Genomic DNA, 18,211 nt, shown 5'->3' on the forward strand with positions numbered 1-18,211 from the left:
TCAATGATGCTCATTTTATTTTATGTCTTTGCGCTTTCTTTCTCTTATTCTTGATTCTATATACAATCTACATGCACAGGGCCAATTCGAGCAGGTGGTGGATACATAGACCTCGCCATAACCCGCGGGTTACCCACAATGGGTTACCCGCAACCCTCAAATTTGAGGGTTTTGGGCTAGGACTTATAACTATAGATGCGGGTTATAACGATCTAATAACTAACGCTATGCGGGGAGTATACGGCATAATATGCGGTAAGTACCCTCTATAGGGCTAAAAGCGTAGCTTTAGCCCTCTGTTCGGCGACCCTTTTCACCTCGGGGTGTGATAAGGGGTTTGCATTGCCTTAGGCGCATGGGATCTTAAATTCCCGGAGTATATAATCTGTTGGGCGGTTGTATACATTGAAGTGGTGTCGGGAACTGCATATGGATGTCGATTTTACGGGCTACTAAATGGAGGTTCTTGTTGGAAATCAATTTTGAAATTCTCTCACAACTCCTAAGTTATGTGCATCTACCCCCGTGCATTTCCTGATACTCCCCGTAAATTCTGCTCCCACCAGTCGATCCGAGTGCAGTCGTAGACGAAGGGGATGGCATTACTGCGTAAGAGCATGATAGAGCGTCGCCTCGTACGACTGCTCCTCGGACTCGACCTTGGCTGGCGCAAACCGCTTGTGCATGGGGCAGTATTCGCCCACCAGGCAGGGACAGGCCGGGCCAGGAGTAGTCAGCTCCGTGGTTTGACTACTAGGGGTGACGCTCTCTGGGTGACGCTCCTGTACATAGCAAGAAAAAGAAGCCGGGTTAGATGATTGAAGATTCACGTGGAAGTAAAGCAATAGTAAAGTTGGAATGAAGGAAATAAGAGAAATATCAAGCTTACCAGAGACCCCACCAGGTGCAGGCTGTCCTCAGGCTGCTATTGACACACAAGTATGACTACCAGTCAGCAGGCAGTTCTCTTTCTTCGGGGACATAAAAATAGAGGGGAAACAAAAAGACCCCGAAGCTAGGAATCATACCTCAACGTGCTCCATGAAGAGCGAGAGCCGACCACGAAGAATCTCGTTGGTCGTCTCCAGGCGCTCGTTCTCCTCTGTTAGGCTATTCACCTGTCTCTTGAGGTCCAAGATCTCTTTTTGCATGCGGCGTGTGGCGCCGCGCGTGAAAGTATCGCCAGTGAGGCGATCTGTGATCTTGCAGTCGAACCCTCGAGAGATGCAGGAGTTGCAGCCGTCCGGGTTGGCATCGCAGCGCATCTTGCGCAGCTGGATAGAAAGAAGAGTGAGTGAGCCAGTAGGTTCTTGGGAGAAGAAGGGAAGTAAAGCCAGGCATTCACGCAAAAGGTCTGAGAGATGGAAAAAGGCCTGACAAGACAGACAGATGGATGGGTATCTCTTACCTTGCACCGGTCACAGGCTTGCCCCGTCCGTCGAGAGCGAGAGATCTTCGCACGCACCATCTCCGACCAGTCCGGCTCCGGGTCCCAGCGTCCCCGTCGGGACTTGGATGGCGTGCTGGCATCATCCGTGTTGGTGGTGGTGGTGGTGGTGTTATTGTTGTTGTTAGGGTTGATGGGGTTGACGGGATTCGCCTCGAAGGCTGCCGACGCTTCAGGACTAGGCTGGGCCTGAGGGCTTTCCCCGGGAGGGTTTCCCCAGAGCAGAGACGTTTGGCCGGCTTGCTCATAAGAAATGAGGCGATCCATCTCTCTATTTGGAACGATTAAGGATGAAATTCCGAACACTTTTTGTGATAGATGACAGGTCTCTTGGAGCTTTGGTTTTAAACGGAGAGCCCTCATGGGACTGGAGACACGTACCTTGAAGCTTTGGTTAGATTGCAAAGCTTGCTAGCTTCTTGGACAGGGCTAAGTAGGATTGGGGCTGTGGCTTTGGTTGGATGAAAAGCGTGGAAGATGAGAGAGAGAGAGGAGAGAGGAGTGGTGTGTTGATTGAGTCGAGAGAAGCGCGTAACGCGATGCGGGTGAATGTACAGAGCATAGATCATTCGGGACCATAGCAAATAAATAGGCAGTCAAGTCTTCAGCCCCTTCAACCAGATGAATTGGAGCAAGTAGACGGCTATGTTGAAGCGGAAGACTGAGTCGGCCTGGAGTCTGGATGCCTTCGCCATTTAACAAAGGCACCAGCAGTCTAGTCGCGGGGCCCGAAGATAGTACCTTTGACTTTATCTTGAAATTTTTTGAGATTGTAGATCAAGAACAGAGCCCTTGTAAAAGGGCTCAATGGGATGTCTTTCCTTTGACGGTGCCAGTCAAACCCATTGTCCTGTTTGATAACGGACCCAATATCCACACAAAGCCGGAGAGACTGTTTTGTTGCAATAGTTTTGATTCAAGACCAAATATTGCCTTTGGAAGCCACTCTATATGTCTTAGCAGGGCATTGCTCAATGGATTCAAGAGGATAAGGGGCTTACCTGTTCCGTTGAGGTCTCGTCCTACAAAGTTAGGGTTCCCCGTCGAGCGACACATTACCAGCCCAACGAGCCTCAGAAAAGAAGAAAGAAGAAAAGCATCTTCTGAATATTCTCTTATTCCGATCCCAAGTTACACAATAAGTTTAGACACGGCAGAATCAGATGTTCAGCATTATCAGTACAGAAGTCGAGTTCCAGTCAAAATCAATAGATGGTGCAGCATTATCTCGTGAAGAAAAACGTCCAAAGAAATATTCAAAAATCGGTAACGAATGGAAAAAAGGCACGTCAAACCATGTACGTTCAGTCTTTGAACTCCTGCCATGCTCGACCCGAATTTCGGTAACGCAAAAGCCAGAACCTGTACTTCAATCTAAACGGGCCAAGATCACAGCCCCAAAAACCCAAAACTCCCCGATCATCGATAGACTAATAGCGGCAGAAAAAAAAAAAAAAGAAAGAAATATCTATGAATGGTCAGCGGAAGAACGGAAAAAAAATAAGGTAAGGGAAAAGAAGTGGACATACGATGCGTATTCATAGTAATATAGGAAGTAAGCCAGCCTTCCCCGAACGTCATACCCGGCTGATGGGACACAAATTCGGTGAATCAAACACCGAGAACCCCGTGAGCGAAACAGGAGGGTTGCTCATCGAAAGTTCCTCCCGCTTGAGGCCACCGTTTGGAACTCAACTCGAGGTTGATAGCGATCTTCTCCGCCTTCCTCAAGCCAAGGCGTGAGATTCTTGCATTGACTCACATCGAAGATTTGAAGTTGATGGCAACCTTCGGCCACTGCTTCAACACCCACACCGGTGACTCGAACACAGCCTCGCACAGACAAATGTTCAAGAGAAAGAAGATGGAGGCCAATACTCCGCAAGGACGGGTCGGAGATCGCGGAGCCACAAAAGGACATGTTGAGGTATTTCAAGTGCGAGCATTGCAGAGCAAGAACTTCTGTTGCCGTATCTGACAATGCGCAGCAGAACGACTGATGAGATTGGTTAGCAACAAGATCACAATAAAGGGTTGTTGAGTATAGATAGGCATCGAGTTCCTCACCAGGTCCAACTCCTGCAATTGCTTGGCTGCATTGGTCAGATGTACAATGGCGTTGTCCGTCAGGTATGTGCAATCGGCCAAGCAGAGCCGTCGCAGGTTGGTAAACTGTGCATTCCCCCAGTATTGAAACCCCTGGTCAGTGATCGTGGTGCACCGAGTCAGGTCCATTTCTTCGATTCGCCCGGCGGCATGCGACGCAATATGATGCATTGAGCGATCCGTGACATGTTTGCAATATGAGAGCGTGAGCTTCTTGAGTTGTGGACAGCCATAGACAGTGCAATGCTCTGTTTGCAAAGTAGGCTTGATGGAAACTTTGCCTTCGCTGGGCTTCTGGCTGCCGGGTATGATCCATCCCACGATCCGTGCCAGGAGCGTATCCCCAACCTTTCGACAGTTACTGAGATCCACCTCTTGTAGGCCAACAGCTTTGCTGGACATGTCAAGAATGGCGGAAGCTGTGACATCCCAAACGCTCCTCATTTTCCACGTAGTGGTATTTGAAGCACAGGTGCTTGCTAACGTCGTAAAGCCTTCATCGGTGATGTGGAAGCAGTTGTTGATATTGATCGATCGAGCTCGATTGCCGACGAAAGGACAGATAATTTTGACTAGCACATCGTCGGTGATCTTGCGGTTATACATGCTGAGATCCAAATCGCCAATAACATCGGCAGATTTGCTCAGGATCTCGGACCAGTGTGACGACACTGCACGGAGGCGAAGAAGGTGATGAAGCTCGAGGAACTGGAAGATATTCTGCAACACACTGTCGGGAAAGATACCATGATGATCGCCACGGGGTCGATCGGTCTGGTGTGGCTTGGAAAGACCAACAGTTTCAGGCAGAGCAAGAGTCGAAGAGCTGGCGGACCGTGGCTCAGAGATAGAAGATGATCGTTGCTGGTCCCCAGAGACTTCCTCAGGGGTCAATGGAGCCACGGAGCCACGCCGACTTCGCAGTCGCACCTTATCCAGTCCCAGACTGAGAAAAGGATCTGGGTCTGAGGGTCGCAGCACAGCCTGGTCTTGATCCTCGACCGGCGAGGACTGATGCGGCCCATCGAGTTCGGTTTCGGTGAGAGTCAACAGAGGCATAGACTTCCTTCTAGATGAGGTGATCTTGACGCGCTCATCAATGGCCAGGTCACTCATGGAGGGCTGTGGTTCAGCAGCATCCGACATGACCACGTCGCCATCAGCGGCTGCTTGAAGCCTCTCTTGCGCGGTACGTTCCACCTGGTCGCGGACGTTTCTGGGGCACTTCTCCCAAAATTCAGCGAGGACATCTCCGCTCAGCATCAGGCATTCGACTGAGGTGACAGAGCGGACGGTTGCTGTCCTTCGAGGCGCGAGTGCTAGGCTGACCACTTCTCCAAAATATTGGCCTTGTTTAAGTCGAGCTTTAATTTCAACTCCGGGTCGTTCGGTCCCATCGGAGTTGTTGCGGGGCGTGTGGTTCTGCTCACTCTTTTCTGTCAGAACCTCCACCTCACCGCGAACAATGAAGTAGAGCTCGCGGCCCTGCGAATCTTGCCGGATGATGTCGGTGAAAGGAGGAAACGACCGCGGTTGAGCATTGAGACCCAGGAAGTGAAGGATGTCTGCTGGCAACCCAGAGAAGAGGGGCAGCTCCTTGAGTAAGAGGCGCACATTCACCAAGCCATTCGCCAGCGCACTCGATCCATCTCGCCGACCCGGGCTCGGTGATTTCCGCTTCTTATGCACCGACTTGATGATGCTCAAGTCCTCGTCTTCAGCAACCGCCAAATCTTTGGAAAAGCTCTCCCGGAGCCTTTTGGAGCCTCTGCGCGCGGGGCTGGGAGGTTCGATAACCGGCGCAGAGGTCTCTTTCTTCTTCTTCTCCAAGATCATTAATCGCTCCTGCGCCTCCTCTCGAATTGCACGCTCGACATCGGGGAACCGCGGTAGAATATTCCGGAAATCTCCTTTGGTCAGCACGACCAGCATGCATCGGGTCCGAGCGATAATGGTTGCAGTGCGCGGGCGATCCATCAGCACACCGATCTCTCCGAAGAAAGCGCCGGGCTTCAGTTCTGCATAGATACTCTCGCCATCTCGCGACGTAACCGAGACAGCACCCCGCACTAGCCAGTATATCGCTTTCGCTTCGTCGCCTTCGGTCAGGATATAGTCGTTCGGGGAGTGGAGTTGTGGGCGCAGATGTTGGCCGACCTCGCTCAAAAATGACTCGGGCGTGGCCTGAAAGAGCGGAAATGAGCGGAGTCGATCGACGAGCTCCAGCGGTAATGCCTTGATATGGGAGGAGGCCAACGGCGAAGGACGCGCGGGGCGGTTCGGGTTCATGACCGAATCGAACGAATGGATCAGAGAGACGGTGTCGGACATGGGCGTGGCGGCCTTGGTCGGGCCCCCGGCCCTGCCATGGCGGCGCATTCTGATCGATCTGGCCGAGACGAGTGGGAAAATCAGACACAAGAATTGGAGCGTGTATATAAGGGCCTCAAAGAGGCGATGACGTCGACGAGAGCAGTGATGCCGTTAAGCTTCCCATCGGCATCTTTTCACCAATGGGATGATTCGCGAACCCTAGCAGACAGACATTGCCGAAGAGAGAGAAATCGAGGTGTGTGAAGGGTAGCTAATCTGCAAAGGTGGGGGGTCCAACTCAGCGACGTCAAAAGCGGTTGAGCTCCACCGATCACTTGGGAACCTCCGGAAACTCTATGGCAGCTCCACTTGGCGATGAAGATTGCTGCGAAAGACTGGGAAAAAAAAGTTGGAAAAAGTTCAAAATCCTCCAAAGCCCCGGCTTCCTTTGGACGTCTTACGGGCCAATTGATCGGATCGCATCCTTTGAACCTGCACCAGGCCGATCGCTGGAGTTTGCGACAACGCCACGTTCCACATAGAGTCAAGAGGTCATGTGCTTACATGGACCGCATTATGTCAAAAAAAAAACTTATATTGTCTAATCGTACAAAGGGTATCATGATTTGAGAGATGTCAAGGATGAGAGACATCGGTATGATGCCACAAGAGCCGGGTCTTGCCGGTCGGAAGAAAGTGGAATGTGTCAAGGATCTCCCCAAATGACCCCAGAGGCAGCACATGAAGCGGATGAGATAAGATCCATCGAAAATGCCAAAGGTAGATGTGCGCTCGAACCGACATGACATCTGGACGGGAAGCCCCGGCACGTAGATGGCGCTTCCGCTTCTTGGTCTCGATCGCAGACCTCAGGTTCGTGCGAAACACGGGATAGGAATAAAGGCTTGAGCGATGGGAATCTGATCAGATGCCTCCGGTCGCCGGCGGGCATGATCTGACTGTGAGATAGCAGGCAACTTCAGTCATTGCGACGAGGAAACCATCCGAGATCAAACGGAATCTTCATTCTCAACCCTGGCCCGAGGATTGCCCATAAGAAAATCCACATAGGCAGGTCGGTTCCCTTTCATCGTCTCCAGCGAATCCTGTAACAGCCCATAGACCAGACTCATTTTGAGCCCAAATTTTGCGGTACGAGCAGCGGTGAAAACATCGTGGCGGGCTAGAACATAGGGCAAGTTAGCTTCAATTCGTGCAATTCATTCAAGCATGTCATGGGGAAATGTGATCGCACCGAGTAAGCTGTAAATCCCAGAGCAAGACAGTCCTGCAGTGACCGTCGACAGGAAGTCCCTTTCATCATACCGAGCGAAATCCACCGTCTCCTCAAACAGACAGAATGCGAGCGTTCCAGCACCCAGCTTGAATCCCATTCTCATGCCATCTTTGACGCCTCCCACCACCGAAACATAGTTCTTGGTCTTGTGATACTGGAACCACCCGGACGACGTCGTGGGAAACCGATGTGCATTTTCTGCGCGAAACCGGAGGCCGGTCTTTTTGCTGCCATGATAATACCCGAGCGCGATTCCGGTTGTGAATGCAGACATGGTGGCGTAGGGGATTCGCTTCCTGACCTCGATGCCTAGTCGTGGCGGGCTATCGGATTCAAAGAACTTGTGCCAGAAAAAGAGCTTGACGAAGAAATTTGCCCGAGCAGAACGGGGAGGCGGAGGCTGGGTTGCTTCCATGATGAAGCTTGGGGAAAGGGGAGGAGCAAGAGTGTCAACGGTCAAGGAGAATGCCGATGGACCAGAAATTCGTCGGTCCCGCCCAGATTCTCCGCCTCCGTCACACTTCCCACCAGCGCAAAGATCACATCGATCTCTTGCTGTGTATCTCCAAGATGGTATGTCTCTGAGCTGTGTTTCCGGTTCTCAAGAATTTGCGCAATTGCAGCCACTGATAAACTCTCGACGGAGCAGCCGCCAAAACAGTCAAGAACCGATCCTCGAGCTGCGACCCTCTTCTTCAAGAAGCATAAAACCACCGTCCTTCTAGTTCTGCAGCCTCACGAATCCCTCGAATCAGCCCAAGAAAAGCTTCTGCAAGCTCTGAAATCGCGCGGATTAACCGACATCAATGGCGACCCCATCCCGGACGACCCCTCAGACATCGAGTTCGGCGTTGCGGTGGACCGGCACGACCTTGATAAAGGCTGGACACGACTAGACGCAGAAGTCCCAGAGCTTAACGAGAATGGTTCCAAAAAGGGTGCAGGGAGACCCAAGAAGCCTGATTTCTCTTTACAAGCTGCAGGGCTTCAAGATGGACACCCGGTCGCTTTTCGATTCCGCAAACCCACGCCGGAGGCCGAAGGGGCCGAGCTCGACATGGATCTCGACCATGAGGATCCTGGCTGGGATGTGGTCGTTCCAAGCTTTGAGTATGAGGAGGAAGAATAAATATGACGAATTATGATTGTCCACGAATGTATCGGATCCTACATGCGTGGCCTATGGCGCTCGCGGGAATGGAGGCTGCTGTTTGGTATCAACGGCGTTTTTCTTCTTCTTTTGCAAATTATTCAATCCCTTAGACTAAGATTAGAGATTGAAACGCTAAAAGGGACTTGTACTTGTGAAGTGCCTCGGGCAATGTACACTACGTCACATCGATTTGATCAGACAACGAACCCCGTTGCTAAGGGCGGTATACCGTAAGGCACCGGAGAGGATCGGGTATGTCATTGACAGATCCATGTCATCTGAAACCACGCAGCTCCCCGAGTTTCAATAAGGTGATCGAGTCGGTGGCATTTGAGGCAAAACAGAGAGTCGTGCGTGGATGGAAAACAGAAGGTTCGTGTGCGAAATCTGAAACACACCATTGACCGCCCAGATGGGCAGAAATAAACAGACAAAGTGCAATTGCCACATTAGTCCCGCTTATCGCCACTCTCAAACGGTTGCTCGGAGCAACCAGGAGGGACAACATCAACAAATGAGAGCAAGGAGACGCTCGGAGAATACTGCACCCAATACCCCATACGCTGTTTGATCCACACATTCTTCATCTGTCCTCATCTTCACTCTCGACTAACTCAACAGTTTATTTCGCCCCTGACGCAGGGTGTCGCCGATTGTCCCGTCGCACCCCTCCCAAACACCTGCTTCACGACCTGGCGATAAGGCTTGCTCGACACGTCTTGCACCATGGCTGGCTCCGACGGCGCTTCGTCAATCACCGTCGCGGTCAGAGTCCGACCTTTTACGATCCGTGAGGCAGCCCAGATTTCGAAGTGCGAGGATGGTCCGCTGTTCCTCGGCGATGGATCGCTGGCTGGCGTGCCCGCGCCGAAGCTCAACCAGAAAGGGATTCGGTCAATTGTCAAAGTGATCGACGATCGGTGTTTGTGAGTATTACCGATGAATTGTTTGGAGCTAGGTCATGGGCTGACTGTGCTCTTCAGGGTGTTTGATCCTCCAGAGGACAACCCCGTGCAGAAATTCTCCAAGAGTGTGGTGCCCAACGGCAAACGCACCAAGGACCAGACTTTTGCCTTCGACCGGATCTTCGACCAGAATGCCTCGCAGGGCGAGTTGTACGAATCAACGACCCGCAGCCTCCTCGATAACGTCCTCGAGGGCTACAACGCCACGGTTTTCGCATACGGCGCGACGGGATGTGGAAAGACCCATACCATCACGGGAACAGCGCAACAGCCGGGCATCATTTTCCTTACAATGCAAGAACTGTTCGAGCGCATTGAAGAGCGCAAGGACGAAAAGTCGACTGAGCTGTCCCTATCCTATCTCGAAATCTACAACGAAACCATCCGCGACTTGCTCGTCCCCGGAGGCACTAAAGGCGGCCTGATGCTCCGCGAGGACTCCAACCAATCGGTCTCGGTGTCCGGTTTGTCCAGTCACCACCCTCAGAACGTTCAGGAAGTTATGGATATGATTGTGCGCGGCAACGAATGCCGCACCATGTCCCCCACCGAAGCAAATGCCACCTCTTCCCGATCGCATGCCGTCCTTCAGATCAATATCGCCCAGAAAGATCGAAATGCGGATGTCAACGAACCTCACACTATGGCGACTTTCAGTATCATTGATCTGGCTGGAAGCGAACGCGCGAGCGCGACGAAGAACCGGGGCGAGAGGCTGTTCGAAGGTGCAAACATCAACAAGTCTCTGCTGGCCTTGGGAAGCTGCATCAATGCACTTTGTGACCCTCGGAAGCGCAACCACATTCCTTACCGAAACTCTAAGCTCACTCGGCTGCTCAAGTTTGCGCTCGGTGGCAACTGCAAGACGGTAATGATCGTTTGCGTTAGCCCCTCGAGCCAACACTTTGATGAGACGCAGAATACTTTACGATATGCCAACCGAGCGAAGAACATTCAGACCAAGGTCACTCGGAATGTCTTCAATGTCAACCGACACGTGAAAGATTTCTTGGTCAAGATCGATGAACAGATGAATTTGATCAACGAACTCAAAGCACAGCAGAAGGACTACGAAAATGTCGCTTTTGGCAAGTTCCGGAAGCAGACCGAGAAGAAAGACGCCGTGGTGCGCGAGGGCGTCGCCCGCATTCGCAACGCCTACGAGCACACCCTGCCGGAGAGGCAGGAGAAGTGCAACCACATGCTCAAACTACGACAGATCAGCCGTCGGATCGGTATTCTGTCGTCGTGGATTGCTGCCTTTGACAATGTGTGTGCTTCGCGGGAGAACGAGGAGGGCTTGTCCAATTTGTACGCGATTCGCAAATCCGCACAGGGCATCCTTCTTGAGTTGGAAGGCAGCAGACACCATTACAACCAACGATTAGCGAAGAGCAGCTGGGACCGTGCGATGAACTCGGCTGTTGAAAATGCGATCAAACAACTTCGCGACTTCGACATCAGTGATAATAGTGATTTTGCGAACCTGGACCGAGAGGCGGAGCTTCTCAGGTCCAATGCCGAGCGTGAGGCCCTGTCCGCCGTGGTCGAACAGGACAAGGCCGGCGAAGCCGCTGCCGTGCAGGTACTGCTGCAGGCCCAGTTTGAGATCATGGCCTCGATCGAGGATATCATGCAGCTCAATGCGACGGAAGCCATTCAAAAGGGACGGTCAATTCTGACAAACATGATGGACTCTTGCTCGACGGCGGCATCTAACCTTGTCAAGCCAGACGGCAACATACCCGTGCCGCCAACTGTTAGCCCTTCCAAGCCAGCAAGCCCTCCTAAGCCGAAGAAAAGATTCAGCCTGGTCAGCTTGCCTCCTGCAAAAAACCTGAACCCTCCCGTCTCGCTCGCCCCGGCTGTGAGTGCATCGCCCGTGAAGGGCTCACCGCGTCGCCGCAAGGCCCCTGCCGGCCGGAAGAGTGTCAGCTTCACCCCGAAGAAGACACAGGTCAAGGCTCCCAAGCGATCTGTCCGGTGGAAGGATGACGAGCAGGATGGCACTCTCACTGAATTTCAGAGGACTCCTCAGAGAGCCGTCTCTGTCGATGAAGCCATCTCGGAAGAGCCGTCTTTGCCCCGAGGAGCATCTCCTATTCCACGAAACATCCCGAGAATCTCCAGCCCATCGGGCACTACTTCTCCGGCGCCGGTGCCCTCCGAGTCGACCTTGAACATCCCGAAGAACAACAGCCGATTCAAAGCGGGATTCTTATCCAAGAAGAATGGCAGCTCACCGCTGGGACCACCGCCCTCGCACACTCTGCCTCACTCGGATAGCGACAACTCCCCGCTCCGTGATATCGAGGGCAGCAGTTTCCTGAACCGTCCCTCACGGATCGCTGTCCGGACTTCCAGCGGAGGTTACTCGAGCAGCCCGATCTCCGAGAACAAGGACAACTGGAAGTCAGAGAAGGAGGATGCAATCAAGATCAACTCGGCCATGCGACGTATCTCTAGCGGACAGTTCGGCCCGCCAGCCTCTGCTGGCAACTCCCTGCGTGTTCACCGTCGTCGGAGCCCGAGCTCCAACACATACGGCGCCTCTCCGGGTGAGAACACCATGTTTACCGCGTCCCAGGCCCGACGCATGGTCAAGAGCGAAAAGGAGAGCGAGGCCAAGCCCCGGGTGCTGAGCCCTCGCACTCTGCCGGTCATGAAGAACACGGGACAACGACGCACCACCCTGGGAGGTGAAATCCGATCGCGAGATGTTAGTCTGTCCAGCCGCGATGCCATCCGGCTCAGCGCGATGGCGACCCCTACTATTGATCGTACCCCCGAAGCACTGGCTTCCAGCGGGCTGCGATGAATTGTCTGTCGTTTTCTTCTTGTTTGGGAACCTTGTCTTTGGCACAGGATGTATTGGTGCTTGGGATGGCGTTCCATTGGCGTAACAGATACCATTTTTCTTCTCTTTTGTTTACTTTCTTCACCATGCGCATCGACGGATCCTTCATGATTGTTTTCTTTTGTTTGTTTCTTGTTGACCGTGTCGAGTCGACGGGATGCCTGGCATTCCGATGTATTTCTTTTCGTTTGACATATTATTCTCGGAGTGTACAATAGCGATGTCGGGACTTTATCACACCGTGTTTCCATGGTTTTCTATACTTTTCTTGTGGTATCCAAGTCCATGAATGTAGCAAGGAGTAACTATACTTGCTCTGGAGTTTCTCCACGCTGCTTTGTCAGAGAATGACGCCACCGACTCTGAGGAGCTCGAGCTTCTTGCTCTGCTGCATCGCGCCCGCTTTAATTCACTAATTCACAACAGGAGTAACCTCGGTTTCTCTCTCAAGAGTCCTCATCTGATCTCATCGACTTGGACTGTCTCTTTCCCCACCGAATATCCACCAGGCCAAGTCCCGTCCCCACCCTCGATTCTGCAGATGGCTTTTGCCGCTCCCGCCATCACCTCGACACTCTTCTCACGCCTGTTCCGTCCCTTCTCGACTACCTCGCCCTCCCTCTCTCTGGCCCCGGAATCGCGATCCCGCAACATGTCCAGCACCACCTCGCAGGCCACTGTAGCTGCCGGCTGCTTCTGGGGCGTCGAGCACCTGTTCCGGAAACAGTTCGGCAATGGCAAGGGACTGCTGGATGCGAAAGTGGGCTACAGCGGCGGAGAGACGTCGTCGCCGTCGTACCGGGCCGTGTGTTCCGGCAACACAGGACGTAAGTTTTCTTGTCTTGTTGCAAGCGCAATTCACGATTCGACGTCGGCAGAGCTCGGAAATTATATATATGCTAAGACTTTGACCTCGCTTTTCTGTAGATGCCGAAGCTCTTCAGGTGACGTTTGATCCGTCGCTGGTGACATATCGCCAGCTCCTCGAGTTCTTCTACCGCATGCACGACCCCACCACGGCGAACCGCCAGGGCCCCGATGTCGGCACCCAGTACCGCAGTGCTATCTTCACGCACGGCGACGAGCAGCAGACGATTGCCGAGGATGTCACGGCCAAGGTTAGCGCAGAGTGGTACAAGCAGCCCCTTTCCACGCAGGTCGTGCCTGCGGGCCAGTGGTGGAATGCCGAGGACTACCACCAGCTGTATCTCAACAAGAACCCGTCTGGCTACGAGTGTCCCGCTCAGTATGTTTCCTTGCAGATGATGATGTGTCGCTATTTTGCTATTATTGTTGATTGCTGACTTTACTTATTTGTCTAGTTTTGTGCGGGACTTCCCTCCTCTCTCGGATTGACTAAGATCCAGACTCTAATGGGAATTATATCTGGTTAATTTCAGAGAACTAGTGGACAGAAGAGAAAGAAATTTATCATCGTATCGTCTTCTGGAGTGGAAAATGAGGGTTTCATCTCTCTGATCCGTCCATTTGTCTACCTGTGTAGATTCCTGTTTTCTGATAAATCTTGTTATGCGATGATCCAAACAACGATCTCGGGATCCATCTCTTTGTTAGTCCTCGATTAAACTATGTATTAAACTGAGACATGCATCAACTTTATTTACCAGTAGAGCTAGATTTTTATATTTACAGACCCAGGCCCTCTCAAGAGAGAAATCGGAATCATGTAAAAATAGGTTAGAATACAAATTAGTATGCCGTTCATGGATATCTGTTAGCCCATTAATTCCAATTAATTCCAAGTCTGCTATGATTTCTATGTTCTCATTTCTAGCTGACCCCTACACTTCGATGGACCATACACGGTCGTTTCGTTCACTGGCGTATATAAAGAAGCAATTCTGGACACCTCGGCCATGAGGTGACTATTTAAAGCTTCATATATGAGATCTGGTCCTTTCCATTCTTCTAAATACTGACTAAATAACAGAGCAAGAAATCTAGAAAGTCTACTATCAACGGATCCAGACAATGTATAAGGCCTTGTGGTCTATAGTGAGCTCAACCTCGCCTTGGACACAGAAAGAGTGGGATCATGTCGCATTGAGAATTATGATGCTTCAGGCTTCATCACTATCTCGATATTACAAGGTGAAGCAAAGCGCTCCTATTCAGCGAACTATGTTTGTTTCAAGTGAATGAAGCATGGCGAGCAACCGAGGAAACCATTTATGACAACGCTGCCTCGACTGAAGCCTATTCACTCTCTTCTCTCACTTTCCTCTCTTTACACTCCCCGTCTCTCCCCATTCTCGCCTTAACCTCTCCGTCACCCATAACCCTCGACCCTTTATTCTCTTCTACTTCTGTCCACTTTAACATCTTGTCTCTTTTCTTTCACCTGCAACTTCTCTCATCTTGTCTCGTCTACTCTCATCCATGATGGGCGAAATATTGGAGAAGATGAATCGGGCCCTCAGCCTCATTGAAGAGGTTGAGCTCTGGGTAAGTGCTCTTATTGCTACCACTTTGATGCTGTTATCTTCGTTTTCAAATAAGAGATGCTGATTGTGCTTCTCTCACTTTTGCAATACACAGGTCGCTGAAAAGGGTGATTCTGACTCCGCCGTCGAGATCAATCACCTCAAGACCCTCCTGTCGACCACCTTTGAGAGGACTAGCCGCCCTCTCTTTGCCCTTCCTACCACTCCTGCACCGGTCAGTGAGACAAGGTTAGATGTGTCTGTGATGATTCTAACAGTTTATTTCCAATAGGTAGCTCGCCGCAAGCTGATTGCTGGTGTACCCAAGGCAGTCCAGAACCCTCAGAAGGTGACTTGGCCTACTCCTCAGTCTTTCAAGAAGACCATGGTCCAGGGTGACCTCAAGGCCATGCCCGCGGTGATGGCAACTCCGGCTCCTGCCAAGGACGAGGAGATGTTGATTGACCTGGGCGACAATCAGGCAGTCGTGCAAACCTCCGAGGGGCTCAAGGAAAACCGCGGATCCGTTTCTCCTCCTGCATCCCAAGTCCGAGACATCCAGCCCACGGCCGGGGTGGTCCACATCAAGGGACCACACTCGCGGGTCGGGCTGCGGTACATTACCAGCCGCATCTCCGAGGGCCCTCTCTACGAGATTCAAACCGAGACCTCCACCCGCCTCCGGATTGTTTTCTGGAGTGCCGAGCACGCCCTCGCGCTGATCAAGGCCAACGAGGAAACCATCCACACCCATGGCAGTGGCCGTTTCGGCAGCGAATTCAGCGTGATCTTCATCAAGAAGATCCCCCACGGACCAGAGCTTGCACGCATGACCCGGCCCAACCGAGATCGCCGTCGCCTAACCTTCTCTGGAAAGCGATTCCTTTGCGATGGCATGAGCCTGAAGCGGCTCGAGAGCCACGTTGCTAGCATCGTCGGCCGGCAGAGCATTGAGTACTGCCTGATGTTCAACCTGGGGAACGGTACGTTGATACTCCTTGTTCTTAACTTCGTTGGTCAATCCTCAGGTCAACGCTAATATCTTGGATAGCCACCGTGGTTCTCACTAGCGTCGCCGCCGCTCGTATGGTCTTGGAAACCTTGCGTCATTGGACGCAGTCGAAGTCGGCGTATCGCAACGTGCTCATAGACTTCTCCTCGGATCCCTGCGAAACCCGGGACACTCCTTACCACCGCCAGGACACGGGCTCAGTTGGCTCTCCTCGGATGCTGCTTGACCGCTAGACCAGCTGAAGAATGAACGCAACTCAAGCGAAGTGGTACGATATCACGGAGAAGCATTGTTGATCGAGGTGGGAGAATTTTCAAGGACGAAGACATGACTGAACATCAATGGGGGGAAAGATGAATTTCCCGATTGCAACCAGTCAGTGATCTAAACCATGGAAAATGAAAAAAGAGAAAGTTGACAGTCGTCTCTCTATCGCAAAAGTAGTTATGATTCCCAGAATACAACCTATGGTACCTTGGATGTAATGTAACTTGCATGTCGAGTCTCACAGATCCAGCTTAGACACAGGCTTCGCCTTCAATCCCTCTTGGTCCCAAAAACTCGCCATGATCTTGCGATCCCCAGTCCAAGGCAGACGAGAGTGCTGAATAGCGAAGTTCTAGAAAGAAATTCTCAGGGTCAGGATTATTTCACAACCAAGTCCCTCGAGATCACTTACGTCGATGATCAGAACATCGCCAATTTCCCAATCAATGTTCACAGACAACTCCTGCTGCAGATTGTGCAAGGTATCCAAGTCTTCTTCAGGAATGGGCTCATCTTCGGGGAGGCCGGCGTACTGTGAAGAGATTAGCTAGTGGCAAGGCACATGGGGAGGAAGCGTACACATACCATCGGCGGGAGATAGAGGACTTCCTTGCCCTCTTCATTGACGTAGGTATGGGGCGGCTTGAAAGTCTGGCGGTTCTTGGTGTTGATGTACCGAGAGCCAAGGGCCTAGTCGATCAAAGATGAGAGTTACTAGCTGATGCCTCGATTCACTGGATACCACACTCACGGTAAACAAAGTATCCGTCTTGCGGGTGGGATGCTCCCGAATTCCTACCAGAAATCAGCATGGCATATACAAGGTAAGTTGTAACCCATCCATTCATCCATGGATAGATCCTAACTCGAATCCAAACTCACCGGGCACCCGCTGGTACACATCCACGCCATCCGGTCTCCACATCCAATCAAACCCTCTTTGCTGCCACGCAGGCAGGCTGGTATCTTTACTGGTCTCCTCAGACCAGCCACCGAGCTCGGCCAGGGCGCGGATCCTCTCCTCCACGACCCTGCGTCTGTCTTCCTCCGGCAGCGGCGTGATGTCACTGCCATCTGCGGGTCCGTACGCAGTCTTCTTGTACAATCCGTTCCCAAAGAAGGTCGTGTCAGACTCGGACACATGATGCGGAGCCGGGTACGAAAAGCCCTTCTCGACACAGCCCCTCAAAAACCGAGGACACGCAGTCTTCAAGCGGTTATAGACCGCCAACGAGGACGAGATGCCGGTCTTGCCACCGGACTCGGGGGGCTTGAGACAGAAGAAGACCACGTAGGGCGGATGCGAGGGCGAGATACTGAACTCGCTGTGCCACATGATAACGTGGGACGGCGGCCCTCTGGGTGATATTGATGAGCAGGTATAATCAATACCAGATGTCATGAGGAATACGTACTCGTTCACAGTGAGAACATTCTTCGCCTGGACTTTGCGAAGCACGTTCATGGCCACTGCGTCATAAGGATACAGGGCCATCTTGCCCTCCCCGGACAAGGCATCGAGGAACTGAGAGAAATCGTTGACCGAGCGCAGCGGGAGCGACTTGAGATAGACAGCGCCGCCATTGTTGTCCAGGAGCTTGCGGATATGGCTGGACTCGAGCGTGTCGCTGGGCTTGGGGGCAAGTTCTTTCTTGACACCGTCAAGCACGTCAGATAGGGTTGCCGAAGAGTCGGACGGCGCTAGCACGAGTGGGAAAGGCACTGGGGGCTCGTTGGACTCGGGGACAATCCGAATGTGCTTCTGGAACTCTCGTGATGAGACATTCCAGAATTCAGGGACGGGGGCCATGATGAGGAACACAAGTCAATAATAATCTTGCCGCTGGATAAATGCAGAGTTATGAAAGTCGGCCTTATGAGTATGGGAGTATATCCGCTAAGCAAGTATAGGGCTTGTGAACTACAGAAGATAGACGAGATTCAGCTCATTTCTAGCCGCGGGCAATAGGACCTGCATGTCCTATGTCATTCTGTACTACAAGACGGCTCGTTATTTCCAAAGTTACAAATCGAAGACATTGTTCTGACGACGAAAAACCAGGTACATATGATCTGCTCGGTGGGTCGGGGTCAGAACCATCACACTGCAGCATCTTGCATCTTGCATCGATAGATCGGAAAAGGCCTCAGCCAGCCACAGTTACCCCACTACCCCCACCCCAGCAGCTTGTTGGAACGTTGAAGCGGTGTAACAGAGGGGCTGTCATGCCGGCATGAGGGATCGTCATATTGCTTCGCGATCTCGCAGCATGAGAATTGCGCGATTTTGATTTGGAATCGCTGCGCGCCGAGAGTGACCCAGAACCACCTCCCACACACCCCCAAGTTC

General features: G+C 52.1%; 8 protein-coding genes across 8 annotated transcripts; 4 read left to right on the forward strand and 4 right to left on the reverse strand.

The window, feature by feature from the left end:
- Positions 1-602: 602 nt before the first annotated feature.
- Positions 603-1,714, reverse strand: NUU61_005120 (putative C6 finger domain protein; the record flags this gene model as incomplete). The annotated part of the gene is made up of 3 exons (XM_056655702.1): positions 603-767; positions 1,029-1,274; positions 1,409-1,714. The coding sequence occupies 3 exons, from the start codon at positions 1,712-1,714 to the stop codon at positions 603-605; spliced, it is 717 nt and encodes a 238-aa protein (XP_056511315.1).
- Positions 1,715-3,098: 1,384 nt separating this feature from the next.
- Positions 3,099-5,932, reverse strand: NUU61_005121 (uncharacterized protein; the record flags this gene model as incomplete). Its single annotated transcript, XM_056655703.1, has 2 exons — positions 3,099-3,443; positions 3,515-5,932. 2 exons carry the CDS (start codon positions 5,930-5,932, stop codon positions 3,099-3,101), a joined length of 2,763 nt encoding a protein of 920 aa, XP_056511316.1.
- Positions 5,933-6,876: 944 nt separating this feature from the next.
- On the reverse strand, positions 6,877-7,578 carry NUU61_005122 (uncharacterized protein; the record flags this gene model as incomplete). The annotated part of the gene is made up of 2 exons (XM_056655704.1): positions 6,877-7,049; positions 7,122-7,578. 2 exons carry the CDS (start codon positions 7,576-7,578, stop codon positions 6,877-6,879), a joined length of 630 nt encoding a protein of 209 aa, XP_056511317.1.
- Positions 7,579-7,733: 155 nt separating this feature from the next.
- On the forward strand, positions 7,734-8,292 carry NUU61_005123 (uncharacterized protein; the record flags this gene model as incomplete). The annotated part of the gene is made up of 2 exons (XM_056655705.1): positions 7,734-7,736; positions 7,825-8,292. The coding sequence occupies 2 exons, from the start codon at positions 7,734-7,736 to the stop codon at positions 8,290-8,292; spliced, it is 471 nt and encodes a 156-aa protein (XP_056511318.1).
- Positions 8,293-9,042: 750 nt separating this feature from the next.
- Positions 9,043-12,099, forward strand: NUU61_005124 (kinesin family protein; the record flags this gene model as incomplete). Its single annotated transcript, XM_056655706.1, has 2 exons — positions 9,043-9,242; positions 9,300-12,099. The coding sequence occupies 2 exons, from the start codon at positions 9,043-9,045 to the stop codon at positions 12,097-12,099; spliced, it is 3,000 nt and encodes a 999-aa protein (XP_056511319.1).
- Positions 12,100-12,679: 580 nt separating this feature from the next.
- On the forward strand, positions 12,680-13,494 carry NUU61_005125 (peptide-methionine-S-sulfoxide reductase; the record flags this gene model as incomplete). The annotated part of the gene is made up of 3 exons (XM_056655707.1): positions 12,680-12,965; positions 13,066-13,384; positions 13,461-13,494. 3 exons carry the CDS (start codon positions 12,680-12,682, stop codon positions 13,492-13,494), a joined length of 639 nt encoding a protein of 212 aa, XP_056511320.1.
- A 1,044-nt stretch (positions 13,495-14,538) lies between these two features.
- On the forward strand, positions 14,539-15,827 carry NUU61_005126 (uncharacterized protein; the record flags this gene model as incomplete). Its single annotated transcript, XM_056655708.1, has 4 exons — positions 14,539-14,604; positions 14,698-14,817; positions 14,875-15,565; positions 15,634-15,827. The coding sequence occupies 4 exons, from the start codon at positions 14,539-14,541 to the stop codon at positions 15,825-15,827; spliced, it is 1,071 nt and encodes a 356-aa protein (XP_056511321.1).
- A 272-nt stretch (positions 15,828-16,099) lies between these two features.
- NUU61_005127 (uncharacterized protein) lies at positions 16,100-17,671 on the reverse strand (the record flags this gene model as incomplete). Its single annotated transcript, XM_056655709.1, has 5 exons — positions 16,100-16,213; positions 16,274-16,393; positions 16,447-16,551; positions 16,613-16,656; positions 16,744-17,671. The coding sequence occupies 5 exons, from the start codon at positions 17,669-17,671 to the stop codon at positions 16,100-16,102; spliced, it is 1,311 nt and encodes a 436-aa protein (XP_056511322.1).
- Between the last annotated feature and the right edge of the window lie 540 nt (positions 17,672-18,211).

Source organism: Penicillium alfredii (genome assembly GCF_028826965.1).
Source record: "Penicillium alfredii strain IBT 34128 chromosome Unknown utg000007l_segment0_segment0, whole genome shotgun sequence".
Lineage (NCBI taxonomy): Eukaryota > Fungi > Ascomycota > Eurotiomycetes > Eurotiales > Aspergillaceae > Penicillium > Penicillium alfredii.